Genomic DNA, 14,210 nt, shown 5'->3' on the forward strand with positions numbered 1-14,210 from the left:
GGTGGAGGATGCTAAAAAAAAAAAAAAAAAAGGCTGGAAAGGGGCGAGCAGAAGGCTATCCATGTTGGACTTGAAAGATAAAACTCGCCTTCAAAAACGGGCATTATTGTCATTCCACCAACAAAAGATTGCATGCTCAGCATAGCAGATTATTTGGGGACAAATAAAGAGCGCTCTGCCTGTTATAGGGGGCTGTTACATAGAGTATGTGGCTTTTCTACTGCTCTCTGTACTTGTTCTACACAACCGTGAGGATTATCAACTCTCACATTAATCTGACCAACATGCAGATCTTTGTTTTCCTTGCACCCTGGGTGTGTCTGCCAGAGACCCCATTTCATAACTGCATGGGTGTTTACAGCTTGTTGTTGCTCGTCTCTTTTCTTTCAAATACGTCTTTTCTAAACAGATTCATTTTTCAATTTAGCGGAGAACAAACCCCTCGTTCATACGGGCACCGTACAGATGAGAAGTAAACAATTCCACTCTCAAAATGGTTTCTTGTTGGGTTTTCCTGAGAGCTCAGTCAAACCCTGCAGCTTTGTTCGCGCACCATGCAGTTAGAAACTGAATTCTACTTGTACATAAATAATTTAATGGCTTTGCCCTGAAATAGTCTCTTAGTATGCTCCAACACTGACAGCCTAACTTGTTCAGTTTTCCCTGAAATGTAGACCTTTCATTATGCAAAGTCACTTGCTGGCTGACACGCTGACACTTCCCGTAGCAGATAACAAGAGTTGAGTGGTCTTCCTGCAGACATTTCATACATATGTTTCCCTTCAGAGAATGGAAAAAAAATAAATAAAAAAATGAGGGCAGACTTGCAGAGCATGCACCGTAAAACCTGTGTCCACTGATAAGTCTCGGAAATGTGTTTTACGAGCAGCAGATATGCATCTTTCCGCAAAGACCCAAGTCGTAATACCTCCGTGGGAGCCACTCAGTCACCTATAATGTCACCTTGAGAGCTTGTTTAACCGGAGTTGAAGATTCTCCATGCAACAACTCGGCGACACCTGTTACATGTCTCACATACATAAGGTGTAGGAGCACAATTCACATGCGGCAGCTGCTGTGTTGCTTGTTTCTCCTGCGCCCTGCAGTCTGCGTGCAATAGTAATGACACCGTGTGGTGATTCAGGGGAAGAGCAGCTATAAATCTGCACCGCCCAGCGCCAGGAGACATTTTTCAAGACCCACTTAAAGAAGTCTGTTCGCCACAATACACTATGAATCTCCCGGATGGGTCTCATTGTGGCGATGCTGGTTTCTAGTACTCCCCCCCAGAGTGCATAAAGTGCAGAGAATCAAGTCGGCAGCAGTGTCCTCCAATCTCTCCTGATGCACCGTAGACGTGAGCTCACACACATCCAGAAAAGACCACGAAAAATAAATCCAAGGTGTGATACTCGGTTTGTTAAAAATATTGTCAATCTATTTTGCAAAATGATAACAGCTATTTGAAAACAAAAAGGATAAATATGGAGATTTGTGTGAGGGTTTGCAATATAAAAGGCATCACAGAGAGGTTGGACAGAAAATCTGCGTACAGTTTCATTGGGCATGAACGTTTAGTCTTAAAGTCTGTGAGTACACAGACTGTTACTCTTTAATATGGAAATATCAGCAAAAATGAATTACATTACAAGCACAGCTACAGTATAACTCCGGGACTAATCTGTATGAGGGGGGAAAATAAAAATACAAACTTTGAATTTAAAAAATGTACAGAAATTACAGAAAATCATTTAAAAACCAATATCTGCAAATGGATTTAACAAATCAGAATCCTAAGAACAAAATGCACTTGGCTTGGAAGTTGGTATTTACACATTTATACATGCCTGATGCCATCATCATAATATACATGACATTACAGTGATACTGCGCAAAAATGGAGAAATGTTTGACGTGGAGGTCATTTCTTTAGTTGTTCTGATACAAAGAAAACACAAATAAAGTCGACGGGTGTTGCGTTGTTCTGCTTTGTGACGAAGCCCAGCTCAGATCATCTCCTAATACAGACATAACTGTCATGATCGCACAGGACTGGACAGCCAGAAAACAAACAACAAGCACACATTTACAGAAGGAAAAGGAGAAAACCACAGAGTCCACGAGGAAACTAAGGCTGAATATGTGCTGGTTCAATCCTTTTTTTTTTTTTTTTGCCTCTCCCATCTCACCAACTCTCAATGCATCATGGCTGACATCATTACAAAATTCAATGGAAGTTCGATTCAGCCACTTTGCTTTTCATTGTTTTTACAGCAGTGCCACAAGTGTTCAGTGATGGCTTGAGTCCAAAAGTCCAAAATATGTGCTTTTTTTTTTTTTTTTTTTTTTTTGCATAGTCTCAGTGTGGTTTATGTTTCCTTTTCTTGTGTTTCTTGTCCTTTTTCTTACTGGCACATTTAACACAGAACCACTGTTGGTCCTCGGGAGGCGCCGTAAGGATGCCGACACAGGGCCTGAGCAGACCGGGGAAAAAGAAGAAGAAGAAGAGAGGTCGAGTTAGGTCAAATATTAGTATTTATATTTTTTAAAACAACACGAATGTGGCTGACGCTGAGCATTGCTACTTTAGGTGTAACATTCCATGAAGTGGATTCAAGTAGATTAAAGGAAATACGTGGGTCTGCAGTGGTGCTTGGCAATGCAGAAACTGATTTATATCATTAACAGATATTTGGGGGAAGAGGACACACTACATACTACTTATAAAAAAAACAACAATTGTTACGTTGCTTCCGTGCTTCTGTTTGAAGCCGTAATGTAAAGTAATTTTCCTGTTTTATGAGAAACACTTGTACTTTGTTGTTATCTGGTTTGGAGGCTGATCCTAAGAAGAAACCAAGAAGTTATGCAGTTCCTAAACAGGCCCACTCTATAATTGGTAATTATAATTAGACCATCCTGCGATGCTCCAGGACACGAGTATTTTATCTTCATTTCCCGCTGATCAAATAAACACTATGCTGGATTTTATTGGCACAAGTGTGTGAAGGGCCCTGGGATCACAAAGTCATCATAGATGTTTTACTTCATGTGCGATCAGGAAGAAGAGCATGCTAATTCAATCATTTATTCTTGGTGTGTGTGTGTCTGTGTGTCTCTACCACAGGTGAAGAGGCTATATAAGGGGTCTGCGACATTTATGATCAAAAGAGCCGTTTTCGTTACTTCCCACCAAATCAAATGTAACTTGGAGCCACAAAACACATTTAATCTTTAAAATGAGGCAAAGACAGCTCTTAAAAGGCTCAAATATAGTTTTGATATATGAACATAAACTGTGTCTTATGTTGCATTTATGAAGTTTCAGTGAGAAATTAGGATGGTTAACATTACATTCCATTTTCAGCTGTTTTTGTACCTCATTTTAGAGGTTTCACAACCTCATTTTTCAACGTTTAAAGACAATCTTGACATTGTGGCTGTTTTAACCCTAACCCACTATCACTATTTTAAAACGCATCTTTTCAAGGTAATGGAAAAATGTTTCGTTTTCGTCACTGTTTTCCATTCTCCGTTTCAATTTTGTTGCACAGCTGATGTCCAGCAACAAATAAATCACTTTATCTAGAATGTCGAATGACTCAACAGTAAGAAAAAGAGAGAAATTAAAGAGGGGTGGTTACGGAGTGGTGAAACTCTTACCAGTGATACCAGTCGTCACAGTCATCACACCCTATCATGGGACTGCCATCGTCTGGTTTGTTGCACCCGGGACAAATCCAGATCTGGTTTCCCCATTCATCTAGAATCTGGGAGGAACACATGAGCATCAGCAACACAAACCACCGACAAAGCAGCTTTCACATGAACAGAACAGACCATTCAAAGAAAGCGGAGACGCGGAGAAATCCCACTGGGTGTGACTGACGGACGGGCACTTACCACGTAAGTACTAACAGTCTCGGTCACCACGCTGCGGACCGGCGTCTTGGTGGCTACGGGAGCAGGAGTCATAGGGGGCAGGGACAGGATAGAGGACGATGGGGGAGGAGGGGGTGGGAGCGGTGAGGGGGGCGGTGGTAGGATGGGCATGACTGGGGTGAGCACCGGGGGCAGCGGAGGGGTGCGAGGACGATTCCCAGGCCCCGACTTGGCGGCCGGGATTTTGGGCACAGGCGTCTTGGGTTCTGAATTTGGAACCACTTTGCTGATAACACTGGAGAGACAGAGAAATAGAAGCTAGTGCGAGAAGAAGACTTTACTCTGAGAGCTGCACAGATTATTTCTTTATCTGCAACTGCCCGTTTCCAGCCCTCTATTCCCCCGAACCCAAAGAAATACGACATATGACCGAGGGAGACACTCTGAGAAGTAATGAGAGACTAAATGAGTTAAATTTGTGGTAAAAAGTTCAGTTAAGTGTCATTTGAAGTGTTATAAAAAGACACGACTTGCTATTTTAAAAAAAACGTGCCATCATTCAAGCTCTGATGTGAAACAAAGTACATTTCTTAAAAATATCTGCTCCTCCAAAACCCACACAGACATTTTAGTTAGTCATGATAAACTCTAGATTTTAGCAACAATGCTGGTAAAATAATAAGAAAAAAAAGGAGACCGATCCTGGCAACGGATAAACTCAGAAAATGAAGGTGGACATCATCCGGGTTCAGTACTTACATCTTGTCCTGCCCTGCTCCCACTCTGAGGGTCAGTCTGGGGATGACCGGAGAAGGTAGGACAGCCGAAGTGTCTGATTTCACCTGAGGACACAGAAGAGACAGAAGTCTCAGTGAAACTCTTACACACACGGAAAGCAAAACGACAATAAAATCACCTTTTCCAAACGGATCCTTTCTTTCTCCTTTTCTTTTTCTCTCTCCTTTTCTCGTTTCTCTTTCTCGCGCTCCTTTTCTTTCCTCTTCTCCTCCTTCTCCCGCTCCTTCTCTTTGGCCTTCTCCCGCTCCTTGTCCTTCTCCTTGTCTTTCTTTTTCTTCTTCTCCTTCTTGTCTTTCTTCTTGTCCTTCTCCTTGCTCTTCACCTCCTTGTCCTGCAGGAGGGGTGCCAGAGGGGGCAGCATGGAGGGGATGCGCAGGCAGGTGGAGGGACTGAACAGGGGTGGGACTTCGCTCAGAGCGAATGAGGACAACGAAGACTGTTTCTGCTTATCTTCCTTGCTCCTCTCTTTGCCTTTCTCCCTTTTGTCTTTGTCCTTTTTACTCTTTTCCTTATCTTTCTTCTTGTCTTTGTGTTTCTCCTTCTCCTTCTTCGGCATGTCTCCATCTCTTGATTTAATCTTGAGGGAGCCTTCAGGCAGAGGAAAGTCTCGCAGAACAAAGTGGTCTTCTTCCTTCACGCCAAAGTCCTTCCAGGGCATCTTAGCATCCTTAGAAAGGTCCTTGTTTTTATCCCTGTTCTTATCCTTATTCTTCTCTTTGACCTTGATCTTGTCCTTTTCCCGCTCTTTGTCTTTCGGCTTGTCTTTCTCCTTCTTCTTCATCTTAGTTTTCAGCTCTTTCTTCAGCTTCTTCTTGATGTCCACCGGTGACACCACCTTGTTCTTCTCCTCGAACACCTTGAGCAGAGGTTCGGGGGTGGGAGGCGAGGCAGACCCCGAAGACACGTATTCTGCTTGGCTTTGAGGCGGGAGCGGCGGGGCCGACGGACCCCCCTGGTTGACCTTCCTGATCACCTCATTGATTGAATCGTCCATGGTCCAGTTTCCCAGGCCTGGGTGCGTCTGGAGGTGAAGCGGTGTTGACGTGTCTCTGATAAAGTTCCCAGCCCCCAGGGGGCCTTTAGGCGTAGACGGCTCCATGATGGTCAGCCTCCTGGGGCTGGAGAATCCGTTGCTATCAGAATCGGAGCCAGAAGAAAAGGCAAAGGGATCGGGCTCCTGCTCGGCACGCGCGCTGGCGATCACAGCGTTGATGGAGTCATCGATGGCCGTAGTATCAGGCTCCAGTTTCTTAAAAGTGCCCTCGGCGAGCTCCCGGTCTTCTAAATTCTGCCGCATGTGGATGTTCTCTTTGCCCATCCGCTCACTCAGAGAGGACAGTGGCAGCTTAGGCACAATATCCGTCTTGCTCTGAGGTTGACAAGCTTTAGCAGAACCCATCTTTGGACTCTTGGGGCTTTTTGGACTTTTCGTCCTCCCCGGGGATTTCTTCTTTTCCTTAGACGGTTTCGGAGAGTGGATGGGACTCCCCACCACCGGGACAGGAACGACCCCCTTGGGGGATTTAGTCCGTTGTCTGCCAGGGGAGGAGACCTTCGGCTTCCTTCCTGGAGTGGTGAGGCCCTTTGGATCCAAGAGTTTTGGTATTACAGGCTGAGGTCTGAAGGAAGGCAGAGTTCCAGATGGTATTTCAGGTGACAGAGGGTCGAGGCTGTCGTGAGAAGGCAGCATGCCAGGTGGGACACGTTGAGGGTTGAGGGAGGTCAGGGGCTCCCTGGGCTCCACCCCCCATTCAGGGCTGAGGCCGGGGTACATGCGCGGTCGCTTGGAGGTGGGCATCATGCCCATAGCTGCATCAGGACTGTCCAAGTGTCTTTTCAGTGGGTGATTCTCATCATTGACGGTTTCATCTTCATCCAATTCCTCATCATCTTCCTCCAGTGCCACCTGCATAGCTTCAGCTGAGGTCCCCATGTCAGGAGGGACTTCTTCCTCCTCTTCTTCTAAAAGGAAAAGAACAAAAAAATGTTTCGACGATTGTCACAACCATATTCATGCAACAAAAACATGTATGTACACATCCTTTCTGCGCAGCCTCTAAACACATTTGACTAAAAAAAAAAATCTGTTTCTATTTAAAAAAAAAAAAAAAAGCCAGATGAGCAAACACAGCCTTTTCACAAAGTTAATGTTACATGAAGTGTGCAATACATTCAGTTTCAGTTTCAGTCTGAATCTTGTTTATTACAATGTCGCTGGATAGAAAAACTATATCAGGAACTTTTCACTTCAGTGTGCGTATTAAAATTTGTTTGCTGAAGAGGCTGTTTGTTTGGCTCCTGGGTTGTTGTGAATATCAGTAGTGAATTATTTCTTCTGTGTTCACTGATCTCCATGGAAAAAGGATATGACAACCAACAGCGTACAAAAATGAAACATATGTGGCCGTTACAGATACTTTATAAACTGGACAATGACTCAGGTTCCAAGCAGAGTCAGACAATGTCGGCTTTGAAATAAATGTCTCCAAAATGGAAAGTTTGCAAATCCTATTAAAATGAAACTACAAAAATATTCTGCAAGCTGACCAAACTTGTCTTTCAGAGTGAATCTTGTCTTATCTGTTTAAGGGCGACAATTTTACAGTTTTCTATAGAAGCAAATGGGATATAAAATATTCGAAATGTGCTCATTGAGAGAGCTGGAAAATCTTTACAGTGTGTTCATTTTGAAAGGCGATGTATTTTACGTCAGCATGACAGGAGAAGAGCCTTGATGGTCTTTGAATATGAAAACAATGTCTTGTATGTTAAATATTGTCACTTCATATTCTGACGTGTGCATTTAATGTCACATTTTCACAAATTGCAAATTGGCAGAAACACAGACAAAGCAAACAGGCTGAAAGCAATATTATTTTACCATTAAGTCCAAAGCAGCACAGAGCGATGTACACCAAATATTTTTTGTGTTATTGTTTGCTATGTTGATATTCATCAGTTGGAGCTCAATGCTGCTTGGGATAGATTTGTTATTACATATGATTCTTGTGTAATTGATAAAGTTTTAATGAAAACGTCTAACAGAACCTGCCTTTGAGATATACACGTTGAACATTTTATTTTTGTCAAGTTTAAAAGAAATTGTAGATTGTCACATCAGCATGACATTTCTTTTTGATCCAATACCAGATTGTTTCTTCGGGTAATATCAGCAAAATACCTGTGACCTGACGATAGTAGTGTACATCATAAGTTTCAACCATACAAACCTTGAGGACCAGTCGTGACGACAACTCTCCTCCACAGCCAGCTCCAAACACTGAATAATACTGACCTTCTTGTAAGGAGACCAGCGGAGGCATGTAATCTGGAATGTAATCCTTGCGTTCCTCCGCATCCCGGGCTCCAGGCTGAGGAAACTGCAGGACATTGTTTTTGCTGAGAGGGAAGAGTGGCGTTTGATGGACGAAGGGCACCGGCTCCAGGTTATGGACGTAGTCCTCCAGTTCACTCAGGCTCACTCCCAGCAGTCTGAAGGCCTGGCTGACATCATCCAGGACTGGATCCGTTCTTCCATCTACAATGTAAACAAACAAAAAAAAAAAACAAAGAAAAGAATCCATTAAACTCTGCATGTTGCTTCCAACAAGAACGACATGTCTTGAACCTGAGCAAGAAGCAATGTCAAAGTCTGATAACTTATACACAATCAAATCAACCATTGTATAACTGACAAACAATCGCAATGTTTGATAATGCAAACAATAATTTTAATATGGTTAATGGTGATTGCTTATTGATTAGTAAGGAATTGTTTTTTTCATTAAAGAACTTGTAATAGATGCATGGAAGAGTTTTATAACATGAGTGTTACACGTTGAAGTTACAAAACAAATAAAAAGTTCTAATAATATTACAAATATGCAACCATGGGACACATTTTTGCACTTGTGGAGAGGTAATAGTTTCGAGGAATAAATACATGTTGCATAAACAGGTGTATAACTACAGACGACTCAGAAATGTGCTTGTATACGTGCAAAGAGCTTTCTGGCCATAATTTCATTAAATGCATGATGTTTGTGAATCCCTTGCTGGCCTGACACCGAGTGACCCTGCTGGACTTCAGGGAAAACAATACGCGGTGGAGCGACTCCTGTACTTTTTGACACATCAACCTTTGCTAGGGGGCGCCAGTCAACAACAACGTGAGCCACCAGTTCAGCTTTACGGGTTAAAAGAAAAGTGATCAGAGCAGCAAACGGAGAACTTACACAGCTCGGAGTACCGATGGCAGACCCTGGCCAGCTGCTGGATGTAGCGATGTAGCACATCGGACAGCAGATCGCAGGCAGTGAGCTGAACCGCATCCCAGCCCAGAGCCTGGCAGATCTGCGCCACCGAAACACGCAGCAGCGAGCGGGCATAGCTCTCGCACATCTCGCTGACTTCAATCCCGGTCAATTCCTCTTCAAAAACATGCCTCCGGTCTTCATGTCTCACGGAACCCCGCCGAGGTTCGGGGGTGGCCGGCTACCGCGGTTAATTTTGGACATCTACTTCAGTAAATAGATTGGCGCTTTTGCCAGAGTCGCCATCTTGTTTCCATCGATAGACCCATCCCCGAAACCTCCGCTGCGCATGCGTAGATGAGTGCGCCTGCCCACCCGCCGTGGAGGTACCATAGAGTCTCTCGAGCCGCAGCGCAGGAGGCCACGCGTGTAGCATGTAGCGTGTAGCATATAGCTCACCGCGCGACATGTCAGCTATTTGGAGCAATGGAAAGATCACCAAGGTCAGTGTCGACAAGGACGAGCTCCAGAAGTCTCAGAGAGTGTTCACGGAAGAACAAATAAAACATAACGCGGCGCACGAGGTGGAGGAGCGCGTGGTCTGCTCGTCCCCGCTGAGTCACTCTGAAGTACAACAAGCACCATCAGCCTCACATCGCAGTATTCACCCCCATTGTGTATATATCAATCATACGGTGCAGCCTGTTTGTTTAGTCCACATGTTTTTATTGTCTCCAATTTTACAGGAAAGCTTTCATATATTCTTGAATCTTCAAGCTCAATTTGCAGGTTTGGCTGCACACACTGGGTGGTGCTGGATGATCATTAACAAACCAACAGGTCTATGGAAGAGGAAGTGGATGGGATGTATGTAAAACTAGAGGAAATAAATTATTTACATTATACTTATCTGGTGTGTGTGTACACAAGACAGTGTTTATACACAATCGTTATAGTATAAAATGAATTGAGTTGATAATAGGAGGAATAAAGCACATGGAGTACACGAAGATTTGTTTTTATTTTTTTGTCCTTCCATATTTGGTTTGTATGTGATTATCAAAGGTGGTGCAATGCTGAGTGTTCTTGCCTCACAGCGAGAAGGTCATGAATTCAATTACTGGCCACTTCTCTGTGGAGTTTGCATGTTCTCCCTGTGTGGGAGTTGGTCTTTGTCCTGCCACTTTCCTCCAACAGTCCAAAAACATGCATATCAGTTATACCATCTCCTCGGTGTGAATGTGAGTGTTTGTGCTTGTCTGTCTCTGATGGACCGATGACCTCTCCAGGGTGCATCCTGCCCTCGCTCATAGTTGGCTGGGACTGGTTCCAGCACTCTGTGACCCTCAACATGATAAAGTGGATTTGAAGAAGGATAGACGATTATGAAATGATTATCAGAATACTACTCTCAAAAACTACCATTACTGTTATGCGAGAGTACACATTAAATGAGTTACTTTTTAACTTCACTCAAGAGCATCAATATCAAGCATATTAATTAAATGACCCCTATAGAATATTTAGGTTTTCTGCACATTTTTAAAGAAAGAACAGTGAAACTACAAATTACACTTTCATATGTTGTTTCGTAAAGAAATATCAATAAAGAAGAGGTGGTGGTGGGGGTCGAGGGCTTTGCTCAGGGACCCCTGGTGCATGTTTTGTAGACTGTAAATGGATGTTTTTTAGGCTGTGGAGGAAAACCCACGCACACATGGAGGAGAACATGCAAACTCCACACAAAAAGGCCCCGGGGATTTGAACCCACACTAACCACTGCACCACCGTGCCGCCCTAAATACAAGTATTTCTTTTGTTTAAATAATACATTCATTTTTTTGGGCTTCAAACTGTGGGTGAAAAGGTTTGAATATTAATGCAAATTGTGGACAGTGACGATTTGAGTTATAAGTAGATGTATAAGTAAAGTTGCAAACTTAAAAAAACACATAAAAGAATTACCATACTTCAAAGTCTAAAAGACACTGACATTTCAAGGCATAAAAGCTGTTCAAAATGTGTAAATAGTTCTATTAAAACAAAAAGAGAGCCAGTAAGTTCATTTTGTTAAACGTTTGTTAGAATACTAGTTGAAATAGATTTAAAACGGCCTAAAACTGATTTAAAAAAACTATTTTTGTTTAAAAAAAACCAAAAGTCGAACAATTCAATGATTAACTCCTCTCCTGTGGGATTCATCTTGTCTAGATAAAATGGCCGTGGAACAGACACGATGTCCACATGAAGGGTTTGGTCGTTAGAGGGTGAGGGGCAGCAGGAAGAAAGTTTTGTTCTGAGAACACAGATGATAAGGATGTAATATACAGGAAAGGACAGTGGGGGGCGCTGGAGGAAGCAGCAGTGGGTGGGTGAGGCGACTCATTTTCAGAAAGCAGTGACCGAAGAGGACAGTAGGGGGTGCTGGTGCGGGGGGTGGTGGAAGCGTATACATGAAAAAATAAAAATCGACTCTGTTTTTCTGAATTAATGACATAATTATCTCATAATTATGAGAAAAAATGAATTAAAAAAAATTCAGCTGTTTTTCTGAATTTATGAAATAATGGTTTCTGAAAAAATAAAAGATTGGTACTGTTGTTCTGCATTAATGGGACAGTGATGTGTTATTCCATGCAGAAGATCTGCTAGACCAGTGGTTCTCAAACTTTTTACACCAAGTAGCACCCAGAAAATACTTGGCTCTACAAGTACCACCATAATGACCAACACTATACAGTAGCCTAGTAAGCCTAAGCATTCATCAGAAACAAGGCAGGGGTTTTACTCCTAAAGAAGTATATTTAATATGGTCAGCCATTGTAACATTTTACACAGTTAGGTTAGTAACACTACGCTTAAATATAGGAAAATAAAAGACTGTACTTAAATAATGATTCAATGAAAATATATCGCACAGAAAAGTTAAATAAACATTGTACTTAAATAAATGAAAAACAAACCAACAAATACTGTTCTTAAAGATTAAATAAAACTGTACTGTACTTAAATGTTGAGTAAAGAATGTACTGTACTTGATTAAAAAAAAAATCAAAACAGGCTGCCTGAACTTCACACGCTGCTGTATGGCTGCTTTCTGAAACAGAAACACACACACACCCGCTGGGTGTGTGTGTGTGTGTGTGCATGTGTGCAGGGCTTTTCCACCAAAAAGAACCAGGTTCTAGTTCAGGGCCGGTGCCAGAGCCCATTCTTAAATGAGCTCCACCAAAGAACCGGTTCTTTTTCCACCGTTAACGGAGCCAGTAGAGCTGCGTCATTGCGTCACTCCAAAACGTGAAACGTCACTGATTTCACCAATTTGGCGCTGACAGCGCTCATCCAGGTACAAGGAGACGGACTATATTCATCAGTTTAATCCAGGTCGCTCCATTTAGTTTGGCCTGAACCTCAGATGCAGACCAAAGAGAAAGAAGACATTGAGTCTCTTCATGTCTCTTTTGGTGTTTTGCCGTCTTGCTTTAGTCCGGAGCCTCGGAGTGGCCATAGAGGGGAAAAAAAACAACGCATGGATGAGTTTGGGGCTTATTTTTCAACATTTGGGCGTTACCTAGTGAATTTCTGCTCCTTTCACTTTGTTTCTGGGTGTGTCTGAATCAAATGCTTCAACATTGGAGAAGAATAGAGGTGTACAGTGATAGAACGAAGCTCTAAAAGGTGTTTCCAATGGCAACCTACGTAAACACACTGAAGTTCTTTCACGTGAAGCGCCGTTAAAAGGCTCATTTTATGCCAATAAAATCCAAGCTTTCATTTACAGTAGTATGTAGTTTGTTTTTTAGTTGCTGATGAACCAAGAGTATTTATTATAAGGAAGTTCTGTGGTTCTAAAATAATATTGGAGCGTCTCAGAGCGGAGCAGCCGCACACTGCCTTGCTCAGCGGCTGCAGCTCCTCAGCCAGCGGTGAACGTGAAACAGTCTAGCAGCTAGACTGTTGTACGAAACAGCTCTCAAGTTTTATCTAGCATCGACACATACGTGGGTATCGATATGGAATGATACCAGTGCAATGAGATCGATACTTAATTTTAGTTTCTCTCCCGTTTTCTCTTGCGCCACTGTCACTTTAAATGATAAGTGCATTGTGGGAAATTGAGTTGTAGCATGTGTTGGTTTTGGGAAGTCTCATTTTTGTTGCCCCATTGCACTGAGGTGTTATACTGAAGGTTTGTGTGACGTGACCGTGTTAGTCCGGCGGGCGTTAAAAAGAGGAAGAAAGAGCCCAGAATTCTGCAACCTCAGGCGGTTTTCCTTCTCCCTCCATCCAAGTCCACATCAGAACTGGCCCGATACACAGGTTTCTGTTCCCAGCAGACAAAAACCACAAGAGAGTCAGTAAAACTAATATAATGTAGTAAATCAGGCTTCTCGACTACGGTTTGGATGATCACCGGGAGGAAGGTAACACCTGTTTGCATGCTGCTCCATCCTGAACACTAGCTGAAATAATATTTTGTTCTGATTTGTTCTGGAATGATAGTGTTGTACACTTTGTTTATTGAAGAAAGAAAAGTCCACATATTACAATGTATGGGAGAAAATTTAACAAATTTTTTTAATGTTGTGATAAAGTATTTTCTGTTTACTTATAAACTTTTCCAAAATTCTGTTCCAAGTTTAACTAATTAATAAACCAAAGGAAAAATCATAAAACTATTTAAAAGTCATGGAAATTCATCCAGATTTAACACTTCGATGATGCATTAACCTTGATTATTAAAAAGTATCGGTACCGGCGATACTGGCCCTGTATTTACTTGGTATCGGATCAAAACCAACTCTTTGGAGTATTGCACGCCACTAGTTTCAACTGTATCAACACACAGGCATCGGAAAGCCCCTTTTCACCACAGCAGATCGGGTTTGATTCAGCAGAAGTTTTACAAAAGTCGTCTTTCCTGATGCAACCTGGAGGAAGGCTAAGCACCGCACTCAGGGATCCACAGGATTTGGTATTTGAACTTTGTTCCCTAACCGAGGCCGGGTTGTCAAACTCACTTTCGTGTAGCGGTTGCAAGTAGTTTAATTTGACTTTGAGTGGGAAAATGGGAGCAGAACAGCCTTCAGTTCTAAATGTTTCCCTTTGTTGTAGTGCAGAGAAGTGAATGCCTCACATAAAGGTTTGAATTCAAATTAAAATCTTTTTTATAAATCATCAAGATCTAAAAGAAATAGTTTTTTAAAAACAAATATGAGCAATTCAGAATTATTCCATTTTTAAAGACGGCTCTTGGTGCAAAACAGGTGAAATGTC

General features: G+C 42.4%; 1 protein-coding gene across 2 annotated transcripts; it reads right to left on the reverse strand.

The window, feature by feature from the left end:
- Positions 1 to 1,534: 1,534 nt before the first annotated feature.
- taf3 (TAF3 RNA polymerase II, TATA box binding protein (TBP)-associated facto) lies at positions 1,535 to 9,266 on the reverse strand. Of its 2 annotated transcripts, none has more exons than XM_080474967.1 (7): positions 8,916 to 9,266; positions 7,976 to 8,218; positions 4,799 to 6,639; positions 4,642 to 4,724; positions 3,904 to 4,177; positions 3,664 to 3,770; positions 1,535 to 2,474 (listed from the first exon to the last, which is right to left on the reverse strand). In XM_080474967.1, exons 1-7 carry the CDS (start codon positions 9,079 to 9,081, stop codon positions 2,360 to 2,362), a joined length of 2,829 nt encoding a protein of 942 aa, XP_080331093.1. In that variant the 5' UTR covers positions 9,082 to 9,266; the 3' UTR covers positions 1,535 to 2,359. The 2 variants fall into 2 exon arrangements, with proteins under 2 accessions (XP_080331093.1, XP_080331092.1); XM_080474966.1 differs by having other exon boundaries at positions 4,799 to 6,642.
- Between the last annotated feature and the right edge of the window lie 4,944 nt (positions 9,267 to 14,210).

Source organism: Lipophrys pholis (assembly GCF_963383615.2).
Source record: "Lipophrys pholis genome assembly, chromosome: 11".
Lineage (NCBI taxonomy): Eukaryota > Metazoa > Chordata > Actinopteri > Blenniiformes > Blenniidae > Lipophrys > Lipophrys pholis.

What these genes read in the sequence shown, in the direction of transcription:
- taf3 (XM_080474966.1), bottom strand. Translation starts at nt 9,081, where the DNA reads ATGTGCGAGAGCTATGCCCGCTCGCTGCTGCGTGTTTCGGTGGCGCAG. An exon ending in GGAGCAGGGCAGGACAAGAT is followed by an intron (nt 4,178 to 4,641) that starts GTAAGTACTGAA and finishes CTGTCTCTCCAG; the next exon opens with TGTTATCAGCAAAGTGGTTC. An exon ending in AGACTGTTAGTACTTACGTG is followed by an intron (nt 3,771 to 3,903) that starts GTAAGTGCCCGT and finishes TGTTCCTCCCAG; the next exon opens with ATTCTAGATGAATGGGGAAA.